This window comes from Glycine max, chromosome 6 (genome assembly GCF_000004515.6).
Source record: "Glycine max cultivar Williams 82 chromosome 6, Glycine_max_v4.0, whole genome shotgun sequence".
Classification (NCBI taxonomy): domain Eukaryota; kingdom Viridiplantae; phylum Streptophyta; class Magnoliopsida; order Fabales; family Fabaceae; genus Glycine; species Glycine max.
In genome coordinates this window covers 5,571,042-5,596,340 of record NC_038242.2, presented here as the reverse complement: position 1 = coordinate 5,596,340, position 25,299 = coordinate 5,571,042, and the positions used below count along the sequence as shown (strand labels likewise).

General features: G+C 31.9%; 3 protein-coding genes across 6 annotated transcripts; 1 reads left to right on the top strand and 2 right to left on the bottom strand.

Annotated features, from left to right (window-relative positions):
• Positions 1 to 256: 256 nt before the first annotated feature.
• Positions 257 to 6,089, bottom strand: LOC100807750 (cyclin-A2-2). Its single transcript, XM_003526386.5, has 12 exons — positions 5,971 to 6,089; positions 4,922 to 5,266; positions 4,449 to 4,674; positions 3,937 to 4,070; positions 3,442 to 3,534; positions 3,062 to 3,195; positions 2,545 to 2,620; positions 2,380 to 2,456; positions 2,062 to 2,095; positions 1,795 to 1,944; positions 1,564 to 1,698; positions 257 to 719 (listed from the first exon to the last, which is right to left on the bottom strand). The coding sequence occupies exons 2-12, from the start codon at positions 5,207 to 5,209 to the stop codon at positions 657 to 659; spliced, it is 1,410 nt and encodes a 469-aa protein (XP_003526434.1). The 5' UTR covers positions 5,210 to 5,266; positions 5,971 to 6,089; the 3' UTR covers positions 257 to 656.
• A 2,668-nt stretch (positions 6,090 to 8,757) lies between these two features.
• On the bottom strand, positions 8,758 to 11,972 carry LOC100795377 (glucan endo-1,3-beta-glucosidase). The gene is made up of 4 exons (XM_041016308.1): positions 11,780 to 11,972; positions 10,169 to 11,704; positions 9,843 to 9,913; positions 8,758 to 9,497 (listed from the first exon to the last, which is right to left on the bottom strand). Exons 1-2 carry the CDS (start codon positions 11,853 to 11,855, stop codon positions 10,632 to 10,634), a joined length of 1,149 nt encoding a protein of 382 aa, XP_040872242.1. The 5' UTR covers positions 11,856 to 11,972; the 3' UTR covers positions 8,758 to 9,497; positions 9,843 to 9,913; positions 10,169 to 10,631.
• Positions 11,973 to 18,129: 6,157 nt separating this feature from the next.
• On the top strand, positions 18,130 to 24,937 carry LOC100807222 (protein TIFY 8). Of its 4 annotated transcripts, none has more exons than XM_003526385.5 (6): positions 18,130 to 18,660; positions 19,371 to 19,558; positions 19,676 to 20,112; positions 20,238 to 20,328; positions 24,081 to 24,309; positions 24,606 to 24,937. In XM_003526385.5, exons 1-6 carry the CDS (start codon positions 18,453 to 18,455, stop codon positions 24,692 to 24,694), a joined length of 1,242 nt encoding a protein of 413 aa, XP_003526433.1. In that variant the 5' UTR covers positions 18,130 to 18,452; the 3' UTR covers positions 24,695 to 24,937. The 4 variants fall into 4 exon arrangements, with proteins under 4 accessions (XP_003526433.1, XP_006581386.1, XP_040872239.1 ...); XM_006581323.4 differs by having other exon boundaries at positions 18,145 to 18,660; positions 20,241 to 20,328; XM_041016305.1 differs by having other exon boundaries at positions 18,162 to 18,660; positions 19,379 to 19,558; positions 20,241 to 20,328.
• Positions 24,938 to 25,299: the final 362 nt, after the last annotated feature.

Genomic DNA, 25,299 nt, shown 5'->3' with positions numbered 1-25,299 from the left:
TCGACAACTAGTTATGCATTGCGGTTCACACTTTATCCAATTGGTTCAAAGTTGAATGCTTCAAGATTAAAACTAAACGACAGGAACTATCCTGTTACTATATATAAAAAGTGAATGATTTAAGTGTCCCATCCCAATATGTAGAAACTCAAATAACTACCACAAACCTGAACACTTATGACAATTTTCCCATTCAAAAGTTAAATCCTTGGGAAGCTTAGCTTTGCAATTGTCTCTTGCAGTTATGACACATTGCTGCAAATGTAAAACGGTAATCTAGAAATAGAAAATAAATTGTATGTAATGTAATTTTTATTACATTACAAATGTTTCAGTACAAAATGTTGAGAGCAAGCAACTATACGACTTTGTTGCTTAATGAGCCTAATTGGTGTTAGTACATCAACTCACTCTTTGAACTGTATCATCCCGCAACAGTTTTCCCTTTACAAAACAAAGAGATCTGGAAGAACCAGAAATTTGACATCATCTTACATGTTACAATTACGGAACAGACACTACTTACTAAGTGGGGGATTGATGATGAAAAGAATGGTGAAATATGTAACAACTGATGATGATGGTTTCAACCATCACTGCCAGAAATTCTCTCAACTCATCCTTTAAGTCTTTAATATGGGAGCAGCCAAAAACATTTACACTTTGTCCTGGAAGAGTGACTGCACCGGTTTTGGAGACAAGTTTGCCACACAATTGAACTGTCACAAGAAGCAAAAGTCACACTGTCATTTCATTATCTCAACACCTTTTTTCCACAAGGATATAAGGACGTGCACATTATTTTGCCGGTTCATATACTTTACTCAAATGGGGAATATAGGTTAAATCAAGCAGAATAAGAATCCCTTAAACACCCCATTTTCCCAATAATTATTGTATAAATTGATATAGATTATATTAAAACTTTGGACTTCTTAATCACCGTTTTTCAGTTTAGTCCTTACGTAAAAAAATGATTACGAATTGATCCTGCCATTTACTTATAACAGTATTAAATTTGATCGGTACATGATACCGTTTTTTATCTCTACATTTAATAAAAGATAGGGACTAATATGTAAATAATTTTTCATGTGGATACCAAAATATAGAATTTTTATTCATGTAGGGGCTAAAGAAATATTGGATATATGTATTAAATATATAATTTAACCATTAACATATATCCCAAACTGAACACGTTTCACATTGACAAAAGGAGGGTGGGGTGGAAAGAAGTTCTTGTGAACCGTACAATTATATTATGTATGTCTTGTGATATGTAGCAATTTCGGTGTGGAGTTAAAAACTTTAGTCAACTAGAAAAGGATTGGAAGAACTTTAGTCAACTGGACCGAAAGGGGTTGTTGGATGAACTTTTTTTTTTATAAATATTTATAGAAATTGAATTTCTCTTGTAAGTGTAACTTTTATAGAAATTCTCTCATTTAATTTCTCCAAAAACTTGTGCACAATTTTGTTTTAGCTTATGAGAAAAGTTCAATTTATTTTACTTTCTTGTAAATGTTCTTGGAGAAGTTCATTCAAACAAATAATTCTAACCTTCTGTTGCTTATACTTCTCAGGGACAGCATTCAGGGAGCTTCCTTTGGTATTAAGTTGCAGATCTTGCAGTGCAAGAACAACAGTCTTGAGCTCTGAAGCTTTGTATTTTGTATAGTGCTCCAGAGTTGGATTCTGCAAATAAATAAATGCATGTGACTCTTGAAATTAATTTACATCCACACAAAGGTGAAAGTCAACTTGCAATATTAGTCAGTCAATAGTTCATACCCATGGATGTTCTGACTCATTCAGGGTCCATTTGGCAAGGAACACAGCGGATGCAGCTACAAGGGAAGGTAGAAACTGGAAAAAGTTGCATTCAACAAGAGCAAGCTCTGCTAAATAATTTGCCAGGAATTCCAGTTCAACGCAAGGAGCCTGTATAACATGAAATTAGCAAGCTAATTTGCATTTTACAATACTGCATAATATTAATGTCATGTCACCTTCTCAAAGTTAAATAAAATGTGGATAGATAGTGGATAACTGTAGTACCTTGTAAGAAGATTGTGCTGCTTGGATGAATCTCCTGAAAACCAAGAAAAGATATTCATGAACTCATAATTCAATAACTAAGCGACGTTTTCCAACAAAACGTGGATATATATAAGAGGGATATTAAGTGACAACTCTTATTATTAATAAAAAATAATTATAATAAATATAGACCATTAAATCATATTTCGAATTATGAAGATTAAAAGATAAACACACATGACTTTAATTAATCACTCTGAATTTTGACTATCCATATATTGTTGTATGGTCTTTTTGAAATAAGAATAGTTCTCACTTTACATGTATGTTACATACCTTAGAAAAGTTTTGATTGTGGGAACAGATAACTGAAAATGCACAAGATCCAGTACTTCTCTCTCCATTTTCAATACCTGCTAAATGATGCTAATTAGGTGCAACCATCATGAATACTACTTAAAAAAAGGTGGAAGATTCCAGCTATACTACTATATACAGTACCTCTTCTTTTGAGTATGTATTATCTGTGATGAAGCAAAATTCCTCCACTCGAGGTGCACAAATCTCTTCGTATTTTCTTAAAGCCAAGAAAGAAAAGAAACACATTTAAAACCAAATGGTATTGATGGAAAAATAGATATGATATCTTACTTTACTACTTATGAGCATCACCAAATGCATTCAATCAAAATCAAGAGTTTCATGAATAAAATTAGGAGTTCATTGATATTATAAATGTCCAAACAAAGTTTCATGACCAGCTTATTTGCAAAACCACAGAGCAAATTATATCAAGAGAAATCTGTAAAATTATCTACACATACAAGTCCAAGACTAACAAGTAAAATAACTATATAAGGGACTACAAACAAATAATAATAATCACCATCACCACCATACTAGACAGAGGATGACTAACTGAGAGTCATTGTCAAATTTTTATCATTTTTAAAAGTTTTAATGTCCTCAGTTCAGAGTTCAAAGAGAAGCATCAATAAGTGTAAAGTTTGGTACTTACGATGCAATCAGCATGCAAGTAACACCAAGCAACTGGAGCCTTTGCTTCTGAATGAGCCTTGTTGAGAGATACCGATCAATGAGGTTCACGGTCAGGTAAAGTGTGTCTGGAACCAACTTGTATTCCTCAGAAACCTGAAAGGGGATACAAGAAACCTTCAGCAAACCCACAATCAAAGCTTGATGGCCATCTCAGACAGCAATCACAGATTGTGTATTTCAAATGTGACTATATCAAGAGCATGATGATGAATAGTAGCTATCCATCTAATTGTCAATATCCTATAATTCAACCACATTTTAATTGAAAGGCAGTAGACAAAACTCATCATATGTACTCAAGTATCAAAATTTACATAATGCTGCAGCCATGAGACTAACCTCGACAAGCCAATCAACCAGAATTCCTCGCATAGTTGGATTAATATCTTTCTGCAGCTTATCCATGTAGTTGGCCACTGGTTTCCTTTGAAGCTGGAGTGATTTCACCAAAACAAATTGTCAACATTTTTTTTTAGTGAAAGTATCCTCTTTTTTCAGCATTATATGAGTATTACAATGTAAAGTTCTTTTTAAGCAGCAATATTAATATTATTATAATAATAATACTATTATGTTACTAAACAAAATTTGCTCTCTGCTATCCAAGAACACTTGCTATTTTGCCAACAGTGGATGTTATATTCTGAAATAACTTTAAAATGCAGTCAGACTGTGACAATAGCAGAGAAAGCAGCAATTAAGGTTTATATAATTATATCACACAACATTGTTTTACAAAAGCTATTGAAATGTCACCACATTAACTAATAGTACAGTAGCAACAAATCGGGGGGGGGGGGGGGGGGGGAATAATTACATCACTAAATCACAAACCTCTGTGACTTGAATATTGCTGTATATGTCAGGGGCATAAGAACTCCAAACTTGAGAATCCTTTAACTCAGAATCAATGTCCACAATAGTCAGGGAGTCTGAGGCTCCTAGCTTCTCCCAAATCATATGTATGTCTGCAAAACCGAATCAAGAGAACAAAACAATAACCACAGGATTCTAACTTCAAAGATAACTACAGGATCCCTGAACTTGAAAATTCCTTGTATAACAATACTAGTACTTTGCATTCTCCAACTTTTAATCATAAGAAATTCAGTTCAATTAATTAATAAAAACACAGGAAACTAATATATTTTTGAGAAAGTAGAATCTGTCAACTAAAAAAGTTCAATAAACCTCAATGTTAGAGCCTATGTTCCGAGGAGCATTTAGTGCTTTGTAAGTTCAATCAGAGAGTTACATGAATTTTATTTGTATTAGTAATTTAGTATGCCATATTATATACCTAAAATCTATTGCATACTAATAATAACATGAGATTATTGAAAAACCTTTGTTTGGAGAGCTCTGGAGCTCATCAGATTTCAGAGAGTTTTGCATTGAAAGTGCAGTGTCTGCTGTAACACCTTCTCTTATGGTGTCCTTTGATTCTACCATCCTTATTGTGGATAATTCTTCAGCCAACTTTGCTCTAACATTCTCTTGTGTTGATGAAACCTCAGTGGAAACACCTAAGGCTGCTAGCTTGGTGGTTTTCTTTGTATAAACTCCTTTGGCCTACATAATGGATATTCAACCAGCATCACCAACTGATACCAATGAATTTGCAACTTAGTAGAATTATAAAAATTATTTTGGGATGAGCAAATACAGTATACTGGATCAAATGTTTTTGTATTTTGAAACAAAAACAATTCAAAGAAACAAATGATTACTTCTCTTATCACTACAATTATTTAAACATTGATGATTTGAAGAAAAAAAAAATCTGCCTTTGACGACAAAGTGAGTGCTTCATGCTTACCTGAAACTTTGATGACTTAGTACACTTATCATGTGGTTTTGCACACATGTTTGATACATCTGAAAGCACTGCCCTTCCCTTCTGTTGGACAACAGCAGGAACAACCACAGAAGTTTTGTTTTCAGAAGATGCTGCTCTTTTCGGATGTGCTCGAAGCACATTTTTCTGCTCATTTTTTAAGGAGGGTCTTGAGTATGGAGTAATCCCTCTCAAGGCTCTAGCTCTTGCTCTGGTGATTCGGAGTGGACGCTCTTCATCTTTGGCACAAACTCTATTTACTTTATCCATTGTGTGTGCCTCGAAGAAGAGCAACCCAATTCTTTCAAATGAAAATCTTGCTCATACCTGTTCTTTAAACACCAAATTAACACCCATTCATTAGATAATTGGATTATAACAATCAAAAAACAGTGCCTAAGAATGGCCTAATGCTACATCATGATTTTCAATCAAGGGCTTTTTTTCTCTTAACATTCTTGATTTTGTTTGGAAAACAATAAAAAAAGTTTGTGAATTTGTTTCACCATGATTATGATTACATTACCCGCTTGGTCAAAAGTCAAAACCAAGAAAAAATTGTAAGGTATGGCCCAAGTCTTTTTCTTATTATTTTTTCCCTTTTCTTCCGTCACGATTTTCTTGATTCGTCTAATAAACAAAAATGCTGTAACTAACAAAAAGGCTTAATTGCTGAGAAAAGGTGTATGAACACATTCACTCAACCCTAACACATATACAATAACAACCACCACTGAAAAACAATTCCCAAGACCAAAACACAATAAAAAAAATCCCACCATTTCCATAATCTTTAGAGAGATCATTAGAAGAAATTAGAAGGAAAAAAGCCCAAGTGCACAAAACTTCAGCCTCCTTATCCAATAAAAAAGAAATGAAATTTACGTAAATTTGAAGAAGTAATGCTGCCTCAGACAAGATCCATATATTAAGACAAAGCATCCTTTAACAGAACAAAAATACCTCAAAAATGCTCTAATCTGAAACAGTAAAAAAAAAAAAAAAGATTGTGTTTGCCCGTAGAAGATTACCTTTGAAGAGAAGAGAAAAGCAAAGTGGGTTGAGAGTGATAACCGATAATATAGGCAGAAGAGAGAGGAGCGTGAGTGAGTGGGCGGGATGTGGACACAGTTCAAAACTTAAAAGTTTGCAACCTTGTATCTTTTTTCTTTATGTCTAATAATTTATATAAATTGATATTATTAAAAAGAAAGTTTTGCATAACATTTATTGCAAGACTAAAACATTATTTATTATAATAATATTATTATTCATTGAAACATTTTTCTATTATTTTTTACAATTTACTTTTTAAAAATTTAATTAATATAATATAAAAATCATTATATATATAAAGCATACATAAGTTGTCCCAAGAATAATTTTAAGAAAGTTATTTTTGATTTTCATAATTTATTTTTTTGAAATTTAATATTTATAATGATTAATTCATATTAATTATTAAATTTAAAAAAAAATAAAAGGGTGCAGATGAATAAATAATTTTTTTAATTACTCATAGTATAACTTGATCACATATATATACATGTAAAGAAGAATCAAATTACACATATTCATCTTATAATTTTATATAAAATATATTTTTATCGATCTGTAAAATTATATATATATATATATATATATATATATATATATATATAAGGTGTTAATTTTGATAAAATTAAACAAAAATAAATTAATAAGAATATGATCAAATTATTTATATTTTAGTATATTTTTTTAAAAAAATATTTTATTAATTTTAGTCTGTATAAATGAGATATCAAATAATTTTATATTAATATAAATTTTTGTATATATGATCTATGCGAAAGAATCTTTAGTCCAATTATAGATTTTAATAAATATTATTCAATTAAAAATTATTGAACGGTAATTGTTAGCCAAAGTTACGTCAATATAATTTAATTTGTCTTCTATGTAATATATTTATCAAACAAGCTAACACCTTTTTAAACAAAAAACATGCAAACATTTAAACCATAAATAATTGTATGATTTAATAAATTATAACTCCTCTTGAAAAAATAAGACATTATGAGAAATTAATTAATAATGTTAGACATAAATATTTTTATGTTAATTTAAATAGGTTGACATATTGGATTTGAAAAACTTTTTAAATGACTTAAAGTGTGATTGTTTTAACTAAACGTACTTTAATAAAAGTATCTAGTTCATTTACCTTTTTAGAAAATCCCAACTTGTATTTATTGTTGGTCAAGACACAAGTTATTAAGTTATCTCACATATTTCTACTCCAGATCATTTTTAATTAAATATTTTATTTTAATCGTATTGTTTTATTTATAATTATCAAATGAGATATTTTTTAAAAATATGTTTAAATTTAGTTTCACTCGAATCCACATAATTTCACTAAAGATGTAATAATTTATGTAACTTATATCAATATACTCCTAAAATACATGCACTCACACACTAGTAAGTGTAAAACTATATGCACACACCTGCACCTGCATACGCACACACACATGTGTATATATATATATATATATATATATATATATATATATATATATATATATATATATATATATATATATATATATATATATATATATATAAATTCATTGTAACATCATGACATAAAATCTTAACTATTATATAATTTTAGTTACTTCAAGAGTTAATTTTATTAAACAATTTTAATTTAATAAGTTAATTTTTTAGTTTTTAACTACCAATTAACTTCTGAGTTTCTAACTAAATTGTAAAAATAATAAGAAAAATGTTACAATGAATAATATTGTTATTACAATAAATAATGTTTTAGTCTTGTAATAAATACTGTGCAAAACTTATCTTTTTCAACATATCAATATCAGTTTATATAGATTATTGGAATATTATCCGTTTTTTATTTTTGGTTGTTGTAAAACTCATTAATAATTTATTCATAATCAAAATTATTTAAAACAACGATAACATAAATAAATAATATTATTCTAAAATTTATTATCAATAATAACATTGAGTAGTTAATAATTCGTGTTGAAGTTTATTAAATTTTATTCATGAGAAGTGTATATATATGCCTTATCTTTTCATAGAGATCAATTTCACTTAAATCATCTGAACATGGTTGGAAGGATAAAAAATAATTTGAAATTTGAAGTATCTCACTATTGCTCATTTTTCTTACAATAAAAATTCAAGAAAATTAGAGTAATCACCTTTTTCATTTATATCATTAAAAAATGAATCATAATAATATTTATACATGTAGGTTATTTTTTTCTCAATATTCACTAAGTTAGTGCATTAAAACAGGTAAGAAATATTACACACACACATATATATATATATATATATAATAGATTTATCAAACAAGCTAACATTTTTTTAAACAAAAACATGCAAGCATTTGAAAGATAAATAACTGTATGATTTAATGCATTATAACTCTCTGACAAAAATAATGCATAATGAAAATTTTAATATAATAAATATTTTTTATATTAATTTAAATAGGTTGACTTGTTAGGTTTGAATGACTTAAAGTTTATTCATTTTAACCAAATAGACTTTAATAAAAATATTATTGGTGTATTGGATTAGGATCTTAAAAGATTATTTTAACTTAAAAAGATGTTTTGAATTTTAAAAATTATATAATAATGTTATGATTTATCAGATTTTTTTTAAAGACTTTTATGATAGTTTCGATTTTAATAAATTTATATCATAAAAATTTAAAGATTTAATTTTTTTTATAAATTTATAAGATTTAAAATCACTCTAACAATTTTAAAAATAAAATATAAGATAGAAACTACAAAAATAATTAAAATTACATTTTACAAAATAATATAAGCCACTAAAATAATACTAACATGTTAGAGCCCAGGAGCATTTAATGCTTTGTATGTTCAATGTTACATGAATTTTATTTGTACAATTACTAATTTAGCATGTCATATTATATACCTAAAGTCTATTGCATACTAATAATAACATGAGATTATTGAAAAATCTTTGTTTGGAGAGCATCATATTTCAGTAGCACTTTCTCTCATGGTGTCATTTGATTCCACCATTTTTATTGTGGATAATTCTTCGGCTAACTTTACTCTAACATCCTCTTGTGATGATGAAATTAGTGGATACAACTGAGGCTGCTAGCCTGATGTTTTTCTATGTATAAACTCTTTTGGCCTACATATATGGATAGTTAACCAGCTAGCTTTACCAATTAACACTAATGATTTCTCAGACTTAAGTGTAGATGAATTACAACTTTGAGAATATATAACATGTTTGTCTCTGCTACTTTACACTGTAAATCTATCTTGCATGTGTTCCTACAATGTCTGTCTTGGTTTAGGGACTGTAGAATGACTTTGAGTGTGTTTGGGAAACCATTCAAATGTTGAACGGTTTCCCACTTTCCCAATGTAAAAACGCAAAAGAACGGGAGGGCTTGCTTTGAGTTGAACATGGGTTACATTTGATACAACTCCAATACAAACACATGCTTTGTGGTGTCCTCTGAAAAAGATTGGGGCAGACCCTACTGAAAGAAATAATTCAAGTATATGGTCATTCTTTAACTCAAATATATATGCCCATTCTTTCAAGCTTAAACACTAATTAAAAGCATGGTGCAACTTGTAATCTAAAAGGATATGGATTATTAAACATTCTTTCATGGGACAAAACTATATAAGTGAATTGGGGATATTGTCACAGACAAAAGGATATGGATTAACACCACACAAGCCCATGTAAACTCAAGCACACATACTATTTAGTTAAATAACATTTTGACACTCAAAGCGGGAAACAACTTGATCTGCAAATAGGTCTCTCTCTCTATGTATGTATATTTATATAAACCAGAAACAAAATATATACTTACTATCTTGTCCTTTCCAGAATTTGATTTGAGTACCCAAAGACGCTGAAATCAAAACCGAGAACTCTGAAAAGCTGAAACTCTGAGAATTAATACGAACTCAAAATAAGATTAAAAAACGATAGAGAAAGCAGACACAGACATATGTTTGTTTCAGATAACCACCGATGTCGTATTTCTTTGGAATATGGAGAAAAGGAAAATTAGCATATCATGGGATGGGGTGTTCACTACATATTCATTTTACATGGCATATTGGCATGCCACCATGCAACGAGAATGAAAAAGAAAAGAAAAGAAAATCACTTAGGAAAAGTAAAAGAAATTACCTCAAAGAGATCAACCAAATTCAGCACCCACGGTTTGAAATTCGAAAGCTTGCTTGAGTGTTGCGTCTCGTTCCAACTGTGATCCTCCAAGCACCTCACCTTAAACATGTCCTCCAACAACTCCATTCGGATTACTATAGCAATCCTTAGGGTGTTTTCCAACATCGGAAACACATGCAAAGTTCTTCAACGCGTGACATTTTTAATTTATGCATGCTCTGGGAAACTTAATTTTAATGTTATTTTTTCTTTAAAAAAATGATCTAATTAGGTGTTTGAAAATTTAGAGTGTTAAAAATCATTGCACTAGCATTAGTTTCTAGAATATGTTACTGAAAATAATTAGTTTTCGAAAATTATCAACAACCAAAATCTGAAACTAATTTATGAAAAAAATAATGTTTTTTTTAAATTACAAAGAGTACCTAAATAGAAAAGGAAAGTGCAAAAACAATTGTCAAATTTAAACCCATGTACAAATCAAGCTTAACACAATCACGATTGACAAAAACACTTTATAATGACTATTAGCAACGACAGCTACATTGTTCCTCATTATTATGGGGACGTTATAAACAGGAGTCATATTGGGCCAAAAAAGCCCAAAGTTCCTCTCACAACTTGGGCCAGGCTTTAAATTTTCATCAAATAAAGCAAATATGTAGGTATCAAAAGTCCTATTCGGCATAAGAGGTGTTCCAGCTCCAGAAGTGACGTGTCTAATGAGATTCCCATTGTACTCAGAAGCAGTCTTCGGGTTAACACCAACTTGGGCCGGGTCACAAACCGAGGGCCAGCCCGTTTCAGCAATAACAATCTCAACATCCTCAAAGCCCAAAACCTTCAACGCCGAATAAACCGCGTCAAGTTGCGCATCCAACATGTTCGTGTATCGGAGCTTCGTGTTATCATCAACAACAAAGACACCTGAATTGCTTCGAAAGAGTGCATAATCAAGGGTGCTGCTGGAAGTGCATCCGAAGAAAGGGTAAGGGTTAACCATGAATGGTGCATTTGCGTCTTTGAGAAAGTTAAGCATTGGTTTGATCACGTGCGTGTCGTAGCCTTGTCTGAATTTGGCGGCGGAGGGTGGGCTTGAGTTTGACAAAATGCCCAACGAGTGTGGCGTGGAGATTTTAATGTTGTCGTCTAGTGATGCTGCCACGAGGGCCACGTGGAGGGTTTGCATGGCGGGTACAAGGGTGCTGACGAGGAGTTTGTTGGCGGTGGACAACACTTCGTTGCCTACGAGGATTCGGATTAGTTTGGTCGCGGGGATGAAGGGTTGGACGTTGGTTTTGACCCATTGTTGTGCGTAGGTTAAGTTTGTGATGTCGGGGATTTGGTCGTTGGGGACGGTTATGGTTACCTCTATGCCGGTGTTGCCAAATGCGCGTAGAATTTCAGGGTTCGCGTCGAAGAGTCTCACTTTTTTTATTGTGGTGGATTTTGATAGGAATTTTGCAACCATGGCTGGTGGAGGAAGGTTGTTTGCTACTGTGCCATAATTAACACCAATTCCAATTCCATGTGCTCCTGTGAGGAAGTTAAATGTCAAGAGAGTTGAAATAATACAACAATGGAGAATTGGTATGATGGGCTTATACATACCTTGGATAAGAGCTAATATTGCAACAACCAACAAAGTTGCATTGAGTATTGAAGCCACAAGAGGCGTTTGCTCCATGGCTTCGGTGGATGTGATAAAAAAAAAAAGTAGCTAGTCAGGTGATAATGGTTGATTGAGTCTATGATGAAGTAAACTTGAGATGCTTTGCTTTGGGTTCCGGTGAGGGGACACCTTTTTGTGTGCTGTTTGCTTGCTCCATTGCATCTTCTCTTTTTCTTTTGAATCTCCTATCTTTTTTATCCCCCTTAATCTGTGACACTTTTTTTCCAGGTATATAAATCACAGATATTCTTTATGAAAGAAAATATAGTCTTGTTAGAATATGGTAAAACTAATAGAATAAAAGTGCATAGACACTTCTATATTACTTGAGCTCTTGAGAGAAAATATAAAAATATAGTATGATAGATGATATAATTTAATAGGAAGAGAGAAATAAAAAAAATAAAACTAGATGCATATGATATATGGGTGTCCAAAGACCGGAACACAGATTATTACAAATGATAATTTTTCTTTAAAATATATAACATGATTTCTTAAAACTCAAATTTAAAGTTATATGAGACTGATTAATTAAGCTTAAATAACATGTACCAATTGATATGTGGGTGGTAGTTCCTTTGTGACATTTAGTATAAGAAAATAAAATCTATGCTACATTGCTCGACATTAAACTACTGTTAGCATCTGGAACTGAAACTTATTATAGAATTCAATGTGAATATAATATATTATCTATTAACCAATGAGTGTAACAAAAGCAAGCAGGGAGACAGGGGAATAATCTTTCCTTGCGAGGATGGAGAACAAGGCTTTGGTCAAATTGTACAAAGGCTCTCCTAACAAGCAATCTTCGCCTCTTAAACAAATAACAAATATAAACAAAGGGAGAAAGAAGTTATCTCGAAAGAAGGCAGAGTTATAGGTTCGTTCCATCCATGAGATGGGCAGTGATTAGTTTTTCGTTTATTCCGTATCTCGCTTACTTCTCTTATTTAAGATTTTGAACATCCTATGTAGTAATCCAACAAAAAAAATGGTTATTATCCAACTCAATGAAATAGGCCTCTTTGTAGTCCTAGCTAGGAATGCCACTCATATCCTTTGACTCAACATTAATTAATTCATCAGATTAGGTGTGGCTAATTACACAAACTAATAGATTGGATCACCTAATTTATCTCGTTATATAGCGATTTAGGAAAATTAATTAACCCATCGAATTTAACTTGTTTTGCAACTGTTAGTGATTGAGATTGATGCAAATGAGAAAAAAAATGGCATACAAAATTGACCCGTGGGAAAAACCTATGTATATTACCCATCCATGGGCTGCAATTATAGAGGCTGGGAAACAAATTTCTTTGTGGAGTTTGACAAAGACAACAAACATGAGCATTATAATGGATCAGGCTGCACGTACTTTATATATGACTAGTCCTTCTCTGTTCTCTCCTCCGTCTGAAAAATTGTGCTACTACGTATATCAACTCGGTTAAGCAACGATTACCAGCATCTTTATAAATAATTAGCAATGCTCATCAAATCTGTTTATTCCCCAATTTCATGAGATTTGCTAAACTCATGATACCACTTGTTATCAAAGAATAACGTCGTACCTTTGATACCGCCTCCGTTATAATACAATTTAGTTTTCTAGTCCTGAATTTACATAAACTGGTGTATGTAAATGGCATTTTCATTACCTATATATCCTTAATTAACCTTCAATCCAACAACTGAGTCGGCAAGAAATTATCATCCAATTGTGGATTCTGATTCAGAAATGAGTTTATTGGAGATACAATTAGTTCACGCGCGTTGTGCAGAAATATCGCTAGCATCGCCAAATATATAACACTTTATTATGCTTCTTTTTTAATTTACGCTTTTATTGGTTGATTGATACATTTAACTTTATGAGTTGAATAAATAAAGTTGTACTTTTCATAGAAATCCATGTTATTAGGTGATCTAATATTGATTTTAGAATTACTTAATAGTATGTGACTTCATACTCACCAGTAATCTTTGGCTTAAAAAAAATACCCACCACCTGTAATCTATTATACACTTTCTTTTTCTTTCATGAGAAAATTGTGGAGGAACGAACTCATATACCAATGATTGTAGTTGACTAACTTGACATAGTGGTCTATAATTAGATGATACTGTTTTCTTTTATATTTTTTTCTTTATATCTTTTTTTAATCACAATTCATTTTATATAACATTGTTTTTTCTATTTCTGTTTTTCTCTTTTGCTATAAAATATATGTTGTGGATTTTTGTTACACAAAGAACATTGTTCCTGTAAGGTTTAGACTTGCCTGGTTGGTAATTGAAGCTAGCAAGGAATGAAGAAAATTAATGAGGCATATGAAGGGTTATACCACTTGGCTAATTGGCTTGCTTTGCATTGCAAGATGCATAGGAGGGGGGAATTTTTTGTAGAATCTGAGGACATGATACCCAGGCCAGGGTCTTGCCCACGAGTTAAAGAGAGCATAGACATGACTTGTGGCTGTGGTTCGAAAAGTTTGCAACTTGATAACACTTTGCAAATATAACATATATAGATGAAACAGAAGATCTATAATTCAGAAAGCAAAAGCATTTTTTGATTTAAATGCTGAACAACTGTAAGGACCCAGTGAATTGCTAGGAGTAAAAAAAAAAGGTTCATCAGAAAATGTGTTTGGTACCAACACGAGAGCAATAATTGACAATTTGAACCCATGGGAATCGCTTCACATTTATTCACAGCAGTTAATAAAGATTTTTCTTCTTCTTCTTTTCTTTTTTTGTATTTTTCAAGACATTAGTGATGGCACCAATCTTTCTTTCACATTTCTTCCACATAGATTAGTATTTGCCAACACGAATACACAGTAATGTTCTTTACACAGTAAAATATTATTTGTGAGTCGATCAATTGTGAAAATTTTTGTAAAAATAATGACAACTAAAGTTGAATTAATAGTTTAAATGAGTCTTGTAGATACATGTGTTACTGTAGAACTAGTAATATTAATTCATTCACAACATATTGAATAGCCTTGGTAGGAGCTGAAATTTGTAGCCAAAAGCATGTACTCATGTGCAACTGCATGAGTTATTTCAAATTATGCAAGAAAAGGAAAATTTTTCAGATTTACGTACTGTATATGCAGGATAAAGTTATATAAAGTTTTACTTTGTTAAGAGAGTGAAAAGAAAAAAGTAGGAAAAAGAAGGATTTTTTTTAAAAAAATTTTAGTAGAAGAAGATTTTTTTTTCTTATCTCACGTTTGAATGTGCAAAAATAAAAAATATAAAAAAAAACATGTATGCAAAAATAAGATAAATACCTTCAAAGGGAAGAAAAGCATGAAAATAAAATGTCTACATCGTCTTTAAATAAGAAAAAAGTCTTCTTGGGACGAAACCAAAATTAGTGTAGCTGAGCTAAAGCTTTCCTTTATCTCATGTTCATAAATGAATCAAACGAACTGCGTTAAGGAATATGGATGAATATTTGGAAGTTTTTATTCCTTTTATATTCATTTGCTCTGTTTTTTCAACTGCAAGAAACATATTTTAAGAGTAAGTTTGACGAGTTGTTTATCTCAATTTTAGAAAAAATAAATATTACCTGGATCTTTGGTATAGCCAAACTTACTTCCACAATCAACACACTTTTTGTCTTTGCTTCAGTGTAAATATAGAAGAAAAAAAATTGTAGCGAAGATAGAATGAAATTATAAAATTTTCTTTATTTGAAATGAGAAATAAGATGGAAGAAAAAATTTAGTAGGTACTACACACACAAAAAATTAACTTGCCCTAAAATGAGGGGAAATATTTGTTTTATTATTATTTCTTTGTTTTACCTTTTAAGTAATTTTTTTAAAATAGAAAAACTTAAATAAACTTTATTCTCTATAAAATAGGTTTTATTTTTATTTTATTTAGTCTTTTAAAATTTATTATTTTAGTTTTTACTATTAAGAAAATTATTACTAAATTATTTTTTGATTAAAAAATAGTTTACAAAGGACTTAAATAAATTATTTCAAAAACAAATATCTATTATCTAGCATTTTTTAATAGCCGCGACCCTTGTGATGAACGAGGACGCTTGTTACTGGCCTCCTATCATTATCTCATTATCCAGGTCGTTCGTGTGTGCAATAAAGATGTGGAATTGTGGGTGTTATTAGCGATGTCACTTGTAAATCTTGACTTTTTAGTGACACATTTCAATAATGATATTTTTTTAATATTAAATAGCTATGGCTATTATTATTGATTGCGAACTATGATATAATATCTCCTTTCTTCATTGATCTGAACTCAGGCTGATGTATGTACAATGCAATAAAGATTCAAGAGTAGGTATTATCTCTACAAATTTATTAAATGCATAGATAGCCCATATGCACATAAATTTATTTATTTTTTATATGTAAAAATTAAACAAACTACAAAATTTACAATATTCATATATTCTATTCAACCAACTAATTAAACTACACCTCTTAATATATAATTTTAGTTTAGATGACATGTATAAATTGAATTAATTTTAAAAAATTAGAGACTAAATTAAATTTAAAAAAACAAAAAACTAAATTAAATCTAAAAAATAAATTAGAAAAAAATTAATTTAATCTAAATTAAAAGTATTAGGAATGAACTTGGTTGTACCAGTTATTTTCTTAAAATTAATTAGTTTTTTCTCTTAAAAAAATATTTTTTTACTAAAAATAAGATATGCTTACTATGAAAAGTTATGAAATTAACTCTAAAAAACATTGAGATCACCAAATAAATTTTATTTCTTTAACAAAATTTTCTTTGTAAGAATGACCAAAAAAAATCCCTATCAACAAACTTAAAAACAAGATATTCTTATAACTAAAAGTGATTTCACCAATCTCTAGAGGCAGAAATATCTAAAAATCGGTTTGCCTACCACATTTTTGGGCTAATAGTTTGCCTTTTCTGCACTTCGCACGTATTCTCATGCACTCCACACATTTCTACACTAGCTAGCATCTATACTATCTAATGTGCACTCGATGCATTTCCTGGTATCAAAGTCTCTTGCTAATTTGTGTTCAACACTTAAATTTGTGTGCTTATAAGTATTGTTATGAAAATTAATTTAAATGACTAGGATAGGGAATTTTTGAACCAAATTTTAGAATAAAGAAAACTGAGTTTTAAAACTAAAAATAATTCTAAACTAAAAACTAATTGATAGTTTTTTAAAAATTTCAAACTTACTTGAACATATTTTTTTAGCTTAATTATCTTTTTTAATTCTTGAAAATTTGGATAGATCCGTCTTGTCCCCAAGTTAAAAAAAAGTTATAGTCTATAATTTCAAATAGTTTTTTTTAGTAAAATACAAACAGCATTAATAAAAATAATGATTTGACACTTGTATGTTCTTGTGCGCCACATTATCATTTTTGTTAATATTATTTCTCTTCCTAAACTAAAAATGGATTGTCTTAAATTAAAAGGACTCAAGATTTTTTTTTTAATTTGGGAAACTAAAACAGATTCATCTCAAGAAATATGTTAACAACATCTCTTCAACACATTTTTTCTTTTTTAACATGTTCTTTATCATTGATTGAGTTTTATGGGAGATCTCAAATTTAAAGGAATTTCATATTTCATGTAATGATTCATTCTCTTAATTGTATAATTTTGAATAAATTTTAATCAGCATTGACTTAAGTTGTGCACTGTGTTAAAAAACAATGTTAAAGAATATGTTATTAGTAGTGTTTTTTTTTTTATCTTAACTTTTAGAGACTAAACGATAGTTGAATTTATTTTTCTTTTCTTTTCCTAATCCTTTAAATAAATTTACTTGACCCTTAAGATAGCCTCAAGCTCACCTGAATTGAATCGAATTAAACTAACTTGCAAGGTCCGGAAAGAAAGAATGCCATATATTTCGAGCAATTTCATTACTCGACATAAATATATAAATAGCATGATTGATTAGTAAACAAGTGCCGTTTATACTTATTTTAATAAGAATAAGAAGAGACACAATGTAAATCACATCACATTCTAAACAGATCCATTTCCCCAGATTAGACCATAATTATTAGTTAATTTAGTTAGTTTTCTCTCTCTCTCTCTCTAATGTAAGGTTCCATTTGCTAAAGATGAATAAAAATTTAAAGAAAATAAATTAGAATAATATTTTAAAATTAAATAGAATATTAAAATAAAAATTTCACATCATTTTAATATTATTTTTTTTAGTCTTTTTCCTCTCTTCTGCAAATCAATTCACCTAAGAAGAGAAAGAATACAATCTGACAAAAGTCACAACAAGTTTATCATTACAGTAACGACAACATTAAATATCCACACACCCAACCACCCACAGTCACAGGCCGAGGAAGGACAGCATAACAGAGACAGACATGCGTCCATTAAAATGAACAGAACACACAACACAACAATTGCGAACAAAGAAAGAACCTTTTGCTTTTCTTTTTTTCCCTCTCTCTCCCTCCGAAAAGAACTGATTCTCTCTCTCTCTGTGCCTTTTATCTTTTTTCTTTCTTTCTTTTTTAACAGATCGTTCTTCTTCTTCCCACTCACTCTCACTCTCTGTGTTGGTGAGATGGGTATGTCATGGCTGTGCTGCTGAGAATGGCTCAGCCTCACAATGGCAACACCAACAACACTTCAAACCAGCAATTGGTACTCCATGACTTTCTGGGTATGAGGCCCGCCGCCGATTCCCCCAAAACCGCCGATGTCAGGTTACCGGAGCCTTCGGCCTCCGCCTCTTCCACCGGAGGACGCGGCCCCTTCTCCGCCACCTCCGACATCGCTTCCGGTGCGTGCTACTTTGCTATAAAAAAAATAAAAGCCAAATATTTTTTTAAAGGGGCATTACTCGTTGCCCTTGAAGCCCTTATTTTCTTAGCATTTAATCTCATCCACTGATGTTATCTACCATCTCTTTCTCTTAGTGGGGTACCTTTCTGATGGATTAGATTAGTGAGGTCAGTGTTCGGTTCGGTTGCTTCTGTTGTCTTTGTTTACTTCATATGCTTTCTTTTTTTCCCCCTTTTTTCTCGAGTTTTTGTTACTTCATTTTCTGATGTCTTTTAACACTTTATCATCTAGTGTGTTTTTAGTTGGTTGGTTTTTCTTTTTTCTTTTTTCTTCTGGTATGTGAATATATTGTCAGGGTTTTTCAGTATGGTGTTTTGATTTGACACTTTGTTTCTCTCTTCTACAAGTTTAATTTCATGTACCAAGTGGGGGGATTGAATTCATGGTGAAAATTTCTGTTGTTTTCAGGTTATGTTCTGTCAACATTTGTGCATAGGGTAATAATGAGGATATCGGGTTTTGGGTTTTTATCACAATTATTGATATTGTATTGTCTCTCTTCTTTTATTGGCCTTTTCATCTATAAACGACCATTTCCTTTTTTTTAGTTATAGTTGAAAATATAAATTATTTATGGAAGTGTTTATTATCTTTGAAGTGTTTTTGTTTTTTTGAATGTAATGTTTTTCCCCCTCATCAATTTGGTAGAAAAACAGGTAGGAAATCATCTCGAGGGAGTTCCATTCTATGGCCCGAGGAGTGATTTTTCTGGCACTGAGATAAGCAACAGATTAGTGGGAAGCAAGAGAAGTAATTCTGATTCCACTTTTATGGGTTCCTCCAGAGATGCCTTCCAATTGGTCCCTGATTCCTTTCAAAACTCACATTTGATGAAGGTTGCTTTGAGTTATTGCTTAATTATTCTTCTCCAATGTTCTCAATGACCAAAAAGGAAAAATACTTTTGCTTTTGTCTTCTTTGCTTTGATATCTTGGATATCTGATTTTACACAGGTTCTCCGGAATGCAGCTGGAGGAGAAAGGCCTAGAAGGCCCAATGATGATGCAGTGTTACTTGGTATGCAGTCAATGAAGCCATCTTCTTCTCAGATATTTCAGCCTCCCACCAGCACTAAGATTGATGCCAATAAATGGGAACGGTCTATTCTCATGAATGTTGGCCCTTCCATGCAGCATCCACCGCGTGGGGTGCAATTGGCACCTTTTGTGCACCAAATGGCTTCAAGCAAGATTAGGGATACCAATGCTGGCCCTTCATTCATTTCTCAGTCAGCTGCTGATGAAGGTTCTAGAACTGGAATCAAGGGCCCTGGAATTTTAAGTTCTGCAGCTGCTACAGCCACTGAGAAAAGTATTCCATCTGCTGTGATGCTTGGTGGCAGCAGGCCAAAGCCTGGAACTAATGTAGTAGAATCATCCACACATCCAAGGTAAATTCTTTCTTATAAATAGAGTTGCTCAATTCCTCTTGGTTCTTGTTTATTTTTCACTCCCTTTAACTTCGGAAAAAGGAGAAGTTGCTTGACTTTATGCATTTCATAATTGATACTGACAGCAGTCAACATGGGCTAACTTCTGCCAGCCGCCAGATGACTATTTTTTATGGAGGCCAAGCTCATGTTTTTGATGATGTCCACCCTCATAAGGTCTGGCCTCTACTTGTTAGCATGACATATTTGTTTATTGCATTTAGTGAAATAACAACAACAACAACAACAACAACAACAACAATGACAATAGCCTTATCCCATTAGGTTTGGTTAGCTACATGGATCACATGATGTCATTAGGCTTGGTTAAAAACCAAATTCTCGGGATATTTTTTTTTTTGTTTTTTGAAACAATTCTCAGGGTATATTATTCACCATGAGACTTCTTTTAATAATTTCCTCCAATTTCCTTTTTGGTTTCTTTCTACCCCTTTTCACAAGGCTAAAAACCATGCAATCTGTTCTCCTCGCTGGTGGCTTCAGCAGCCTTCTTTGCATGTGTTTATACCATCTTAACCAATTTTCTTTTATCTTTTCCTTGATAGGTGTCACACCAATATATTTTCCTATACAATCATTTTGTATCCTATCTTTTCTTGTGTGGCAACAAGTCCTTTACATTCTCATTTATGTTACTCTATTTTTTTCTCTCTTGTTGACCCTTTAAAGCCCAAATACTCACTACCACAATATATTGTATTTGATTCCTATATGTCTCCAAAGTTCAAGTTTAGAGTTAGAGGTACTATAAAATTATTCACATGACTTCGCCTAATAGCTTTTTTTTTTTGACAAGGATAGCTTTAGCTTTTTGGGTTTGTTGGTTCATGACATTATATTAGAGCTTTGTAAGCTATAGCTCGAGGGTGAGTTTTAGAATATATGAAAAATATTTCCTAATATCAATATTGTATCTTAAGATACTTAAGAGTGTCTTAGGTGATATCCTAGGATTGTTTTCCATATTTTTTAAAATTTCATATTCACTTTCCTTATTTAATTAGGATTTGAAGTCTAGTACAAGTTTAAATAGGGATTGTTGTTTTGTCTTTTGTAACATATAGTGTTATCAATGGTGAATGGCTGAACACTGAAATTCCACCATATAAAAATGCCATTGCACCTTATGGCGGGCCTTCCTTCACAAATTGGCTATGGTGGTTGGCAAAAAATCCACTACGCTGTTCCACAATGGCCGCTATTTAACAACACTGACATATCTAACACATTGCAAATAATATTCATACATACTTTCTCTATTTTTTATTGGCAAATGTTAGCCGTTAGTTTTGTTAGAATGTCAGTGGGAGGGATTTGAACCCATGACCTCTTCTTCCCCCCTTCTTCCTTCAACCACCAAGCTAATCTTATAACTCCCCTTACCTTCTCTACCTAAATCCTTTTAATTTCAACAGTCTCCATTTGTCTAGACTCTAGATCAAGTTGAGTTTGAACATAATGTAGATAGACCAGACCTCTGCATTGTCCACCCTTCAAGTCCAAAAGGCTCTTGCATGAGAGGGTATGTTAAAGATTTAATATAGTATGAAAGCATTCATGTGCCTTCACATAATAGCTTAAGCTTTTGGGATACTTAGTTCATAACAGTATGCTCTTTGTCCTGAAATGATATTTTTAGCAGCAATGGGATGCAGCTCTGGGAGCTCTTTATTGTCTTGAGTTTCAAAATTTGTTTGCATTTACTACTGGTTTTCATCAATTTTCTCATCTGTGACCCCCTTATAATGTAGATTAATTCAATTGAAAATCTATTTGTTTTATGCTTAGCTTCTAATCTTCTATAGATCTCTTATTCATTTACAGATATATTGTTATTAACATTGATGTGATGCTTTAAAACTAGTTAAACTTATGAGATACTTTAATTCAAAAGGAAATAGATCCACACTTGATACACATTTTCACTCTAGAGGATCCAAGTCTGTGAGTATGTGTGTAATCATTGCCTTGTCTTTGAATGGGATATTGGGATCAGGTGCTGTTTTTTACACATGTTTATGACAGCTATCATACAACTACAACCAAATAATGGTGGTATGATACAGCTCATATAGTTTGGAATCAAATAAAACCAATGTATGATAACTAATGCTCTTTCAATAAAGTGGGGTGCAATGCTTCTGATTCTGAGTGGAAAAAAGGGGTAAAACCCCCTGTGGTGGCCACTAAGCATTTTATCTGTCAAAGAGCCATTGGTGTAAAACCCCCTGTGGTGGCCACTAAGCATTTTATCTGTCAAAGAGCCATTTCTATAAAATGAAAGACACATCTGATGGATTGGAAGTCGTTTGAATTGCTGAACGTCTTGTTTGATATTGTATATTAATTCTGAGGTGCTGGTTATTGTTTCCCAATGTTATTGTTTTGTTGTGGTACATTTTTGGAGAATCAGAATCTTTCTTGTTAATTTAAAGTTTTAACAATAAAATCAAATTAGGAGGCACACAGGCTGTGTTGGGCCAACGAAAATTTGCTGATTAGATGATTTCAGATTGGATTGGTGTTGGTAAATTTGTCAAATAACCTGATGCAAGGGTTAAACATTTAATTTTTGTATTTTTTAAATAATAATAAAAAATTAAAGAGTAAGAATTTCAGATTATACACACATGCACACATGTCCAGCATATGTAAACCTGATACCTGACCAGATTATATTAGGTTTAAGGTAATTCTACCCAATGTGGCTTGTTATTCAATCCGACAATTTTTAATTGGAATGAGTTTGGTTGATTGGGTTGGTATGGTTTGTCCAATCTGTGGGCAACCCTAATCAAAATACAGTGAGGATCTGTTTAATTGATGTACCCTTAATTCTAACTTGGTTAGTGTTAGGCGATTGACAAGTGTACCAAATGTCCAAGTAATATAGTCTTGAAAGCCCGAGTGAATTTCACAGGGATTTTGTGTTGTAATGATCTTGGATACTTTTCAATTTATAAGTGAAGAAACAATAAAAGAGAGGGGTAGAAGAAAGAATAGGAAACAATAATGGTGAATTATAAGTAATAAAAAGCAAGAGAATTAAAAGCAGACAATTAAGAAGGGAATTCAATGAAATGCAAGTGTTAGGACTTAGCATGCCTTTTCTGCCTAGGATGTATGAAGTTATGATTTTTCTTTATCAATTCAATTGGATCTATTCTATCCACGTCTATTCATTTACTTGCCGCCTGATTCCTCACGATGACAAACCTATTTTATTTATCTATCTCCCAAATCCCTTTGAAAAGATTCAACAAATAAAATGCATTAAGTCTAAATTCTAGATGTTCGCAAATGCATGGACATAAAATTATCATTCTATGTCTAGTAATGATTTTCTTATGAAATCTTTTCTTGTTGTTTTATTAGAAGTTACCCTTTTCCGAGTGTTTAACCCCTTAAATTGATTCATACATACTTTCTTTAAACCTTAATTAGAAGTTATCCTCTCCCAAGTGTCTAATCCCTAAAAGAATGTAAAGATGAAAATGCAAGATAAAAATAGAAAAGATAATAGAATAGAAAAATCTGGAAAGAACTCCTGTCCAGATTTAACGAAACATCAATTCTTTCACACTTAAGCGTAAATAATTGCTAAATAATTATTTTTAAAGATAATTTTACTTAATTTTCTATTATCAAAGTACAATTATTTAGCTGTTATCAGTTAGCTTTTCCATGGAATTATTATTCTTCTGTATATCTGTAACAAACTTATCTTAATAGCTAGGTTTGAATATTAAGTATGAGCAAGCTATGAACTGAAGTCATAATATAATAGACTTTCTTTTATTGTTAACTCTGTTGGGTCATTCCGCTGATCTGAAATTTATGTGCATGCAAAATAAGCAGTATGGTTTCGGATTTTATAGTGACTTCTGCATGCTCTGTGATGCATGCAGGCAGATGTTATAATGGCTTTGGCTGGGTCAAATGGAGGATCTTGGTCCACTGCATTCTCGCCTAAATCTGCTGTAAAGATGGTTAATGATGGTATCTTGCATAGCGGAGAAAATGAAACAGGTGTAGTTAGTAATGCAGCATTCCCACAGGAGCTTCATGGGAAATTGTCTATTACTGGCAGTTCTAGCCATGCCATTGGGCTTGGTGATCGAGTAACTACTCCAGCGGGTAAGCCTCGAACTGAAACATAGTACCTGGTTTGGTTTGGCTACATTCTATTGTCATATCATACTCCGAATTGTGTTGTTTGCAAAATAAAAGATATTTTACCCCATAACAATAGGAGAATACTGAACCTTCAGTTGACCTTATAGGCCATGCTTTCTAAATTCAGTAGAATGTCACATTCTTTGACCAATAAAAATAAGTGGACCATGGGTGGTCCAAAACTGGACCACTGTATAACAACTCATCTTTTGAACTAAATTTGTTACTGATTGACATTGCTGAATAACTGGTCATAGGGAAACACCATGGAAACGTTTTTGCGAAAGATACAAGAAATCCGGTCCAACCACCAGATCCCAGTTCTGAAGACAAAAGAGCACAGTGATAGGAGTTTGAGGCTGAAAGGTTTTTGTGTTCCTATTTATTGGAAGGCTTATTTTGATTCCCGTCGGGGTATCATTCACTTCCTTTGTCAAATTTTCTTCAGATCTTTCAACTCCACCCCCTCCCAATTGGTCTTTTCCTCCCTTTTTTCAATGTATGTGGGGAGCAAGAGTAGGATGATTGTTTAAAGAATCCTAATAGATATATATCAAGATAGTTTATGAAGTGCTTTCAACGTTAGAAATATCTTTATTGCAGATTCTAAACTGTCTAACTTATTCGGAGAAGTAGCTATGCGATTACTTTTAGTCTTGTGCATCCATTTAAACACTATTAAAAGATACAACAAGATGATAAGAGATGATGAAAAGTGAAAATGTGATTCTAATTCAGATCATTGTACACTTGACTGCTCTTTATATGCACATGCATGAATGCTATTGCCGTGGATCAAAACTACCAGATAACTACTGTAACGAAAATATTATCTATGTAACTGTCGGGTGAGATAATTAACATCCCTAATGTTGTCTTTGTCTTCTATTTGCGGTGACAAACAACGCCTTGCATCCTTCAACTGCCGTAGTTGTGTTTTTTTCCACCTCA

Bases quoted from the DNA above. Each gene is read 5' to 3' on its own strand.
- LOC100807750 (XM_003526386.5), bottom strand. From the start codon at position 5,209: ATGGATAAAGTAAATAGAGTTTGTGCCAAAGATGAAGAGCGTCCACTC. The intron at 3,535-3,936 runs GTTTGTGATTTA...AAATCACTCCAG, and splicing joins GCAATATTCAAGTCACAGAG to CTTCAAAGGAAACCAGTGGC. The intron at 1,945-2,061 runs GTACTACAGTTA...CATGTTATACAG, and splicing joins CAGCACAATCTTCTTACAAG to GCTCCTTGCGTTGAACTGGA.
- LOC100795377 (XM_041016308.1), bottom strand. From the start codon at position 11,855: ATGGAGCAAACGCCTCTTGTGGCTTCAATACTCAATGCAACTTTGTTG. The intron at 11,705-11,779 runs GTATGTATAAGC...ACTTCCTCACAG, and splicing joins AATATTAGCTCTTATCCAAG to GAGCACATGGAATTGGAATT.
- LOC100807222 (XM_003526385.5), top strand. From the start codon at position 18,453: ATGGCTGTGCTGCTGAGAATGGCTCAGCCTCACAATGGCAACACCAAC. The intron at 19,559-19,675 runs GTTGCTTTGAGT...GATTTTACACAG, and splicing joins AAAACTCACATTTGATGAAG to GTTCTCCGGAATGCAGCTGG. The intron at 20,329-24,080 runs GTCTGGCCTCTA...TGATGCATGCAG, and splicing joins ATGATGTCCACCCTCATAAG to GCAGATGTTATAATGGCTTT.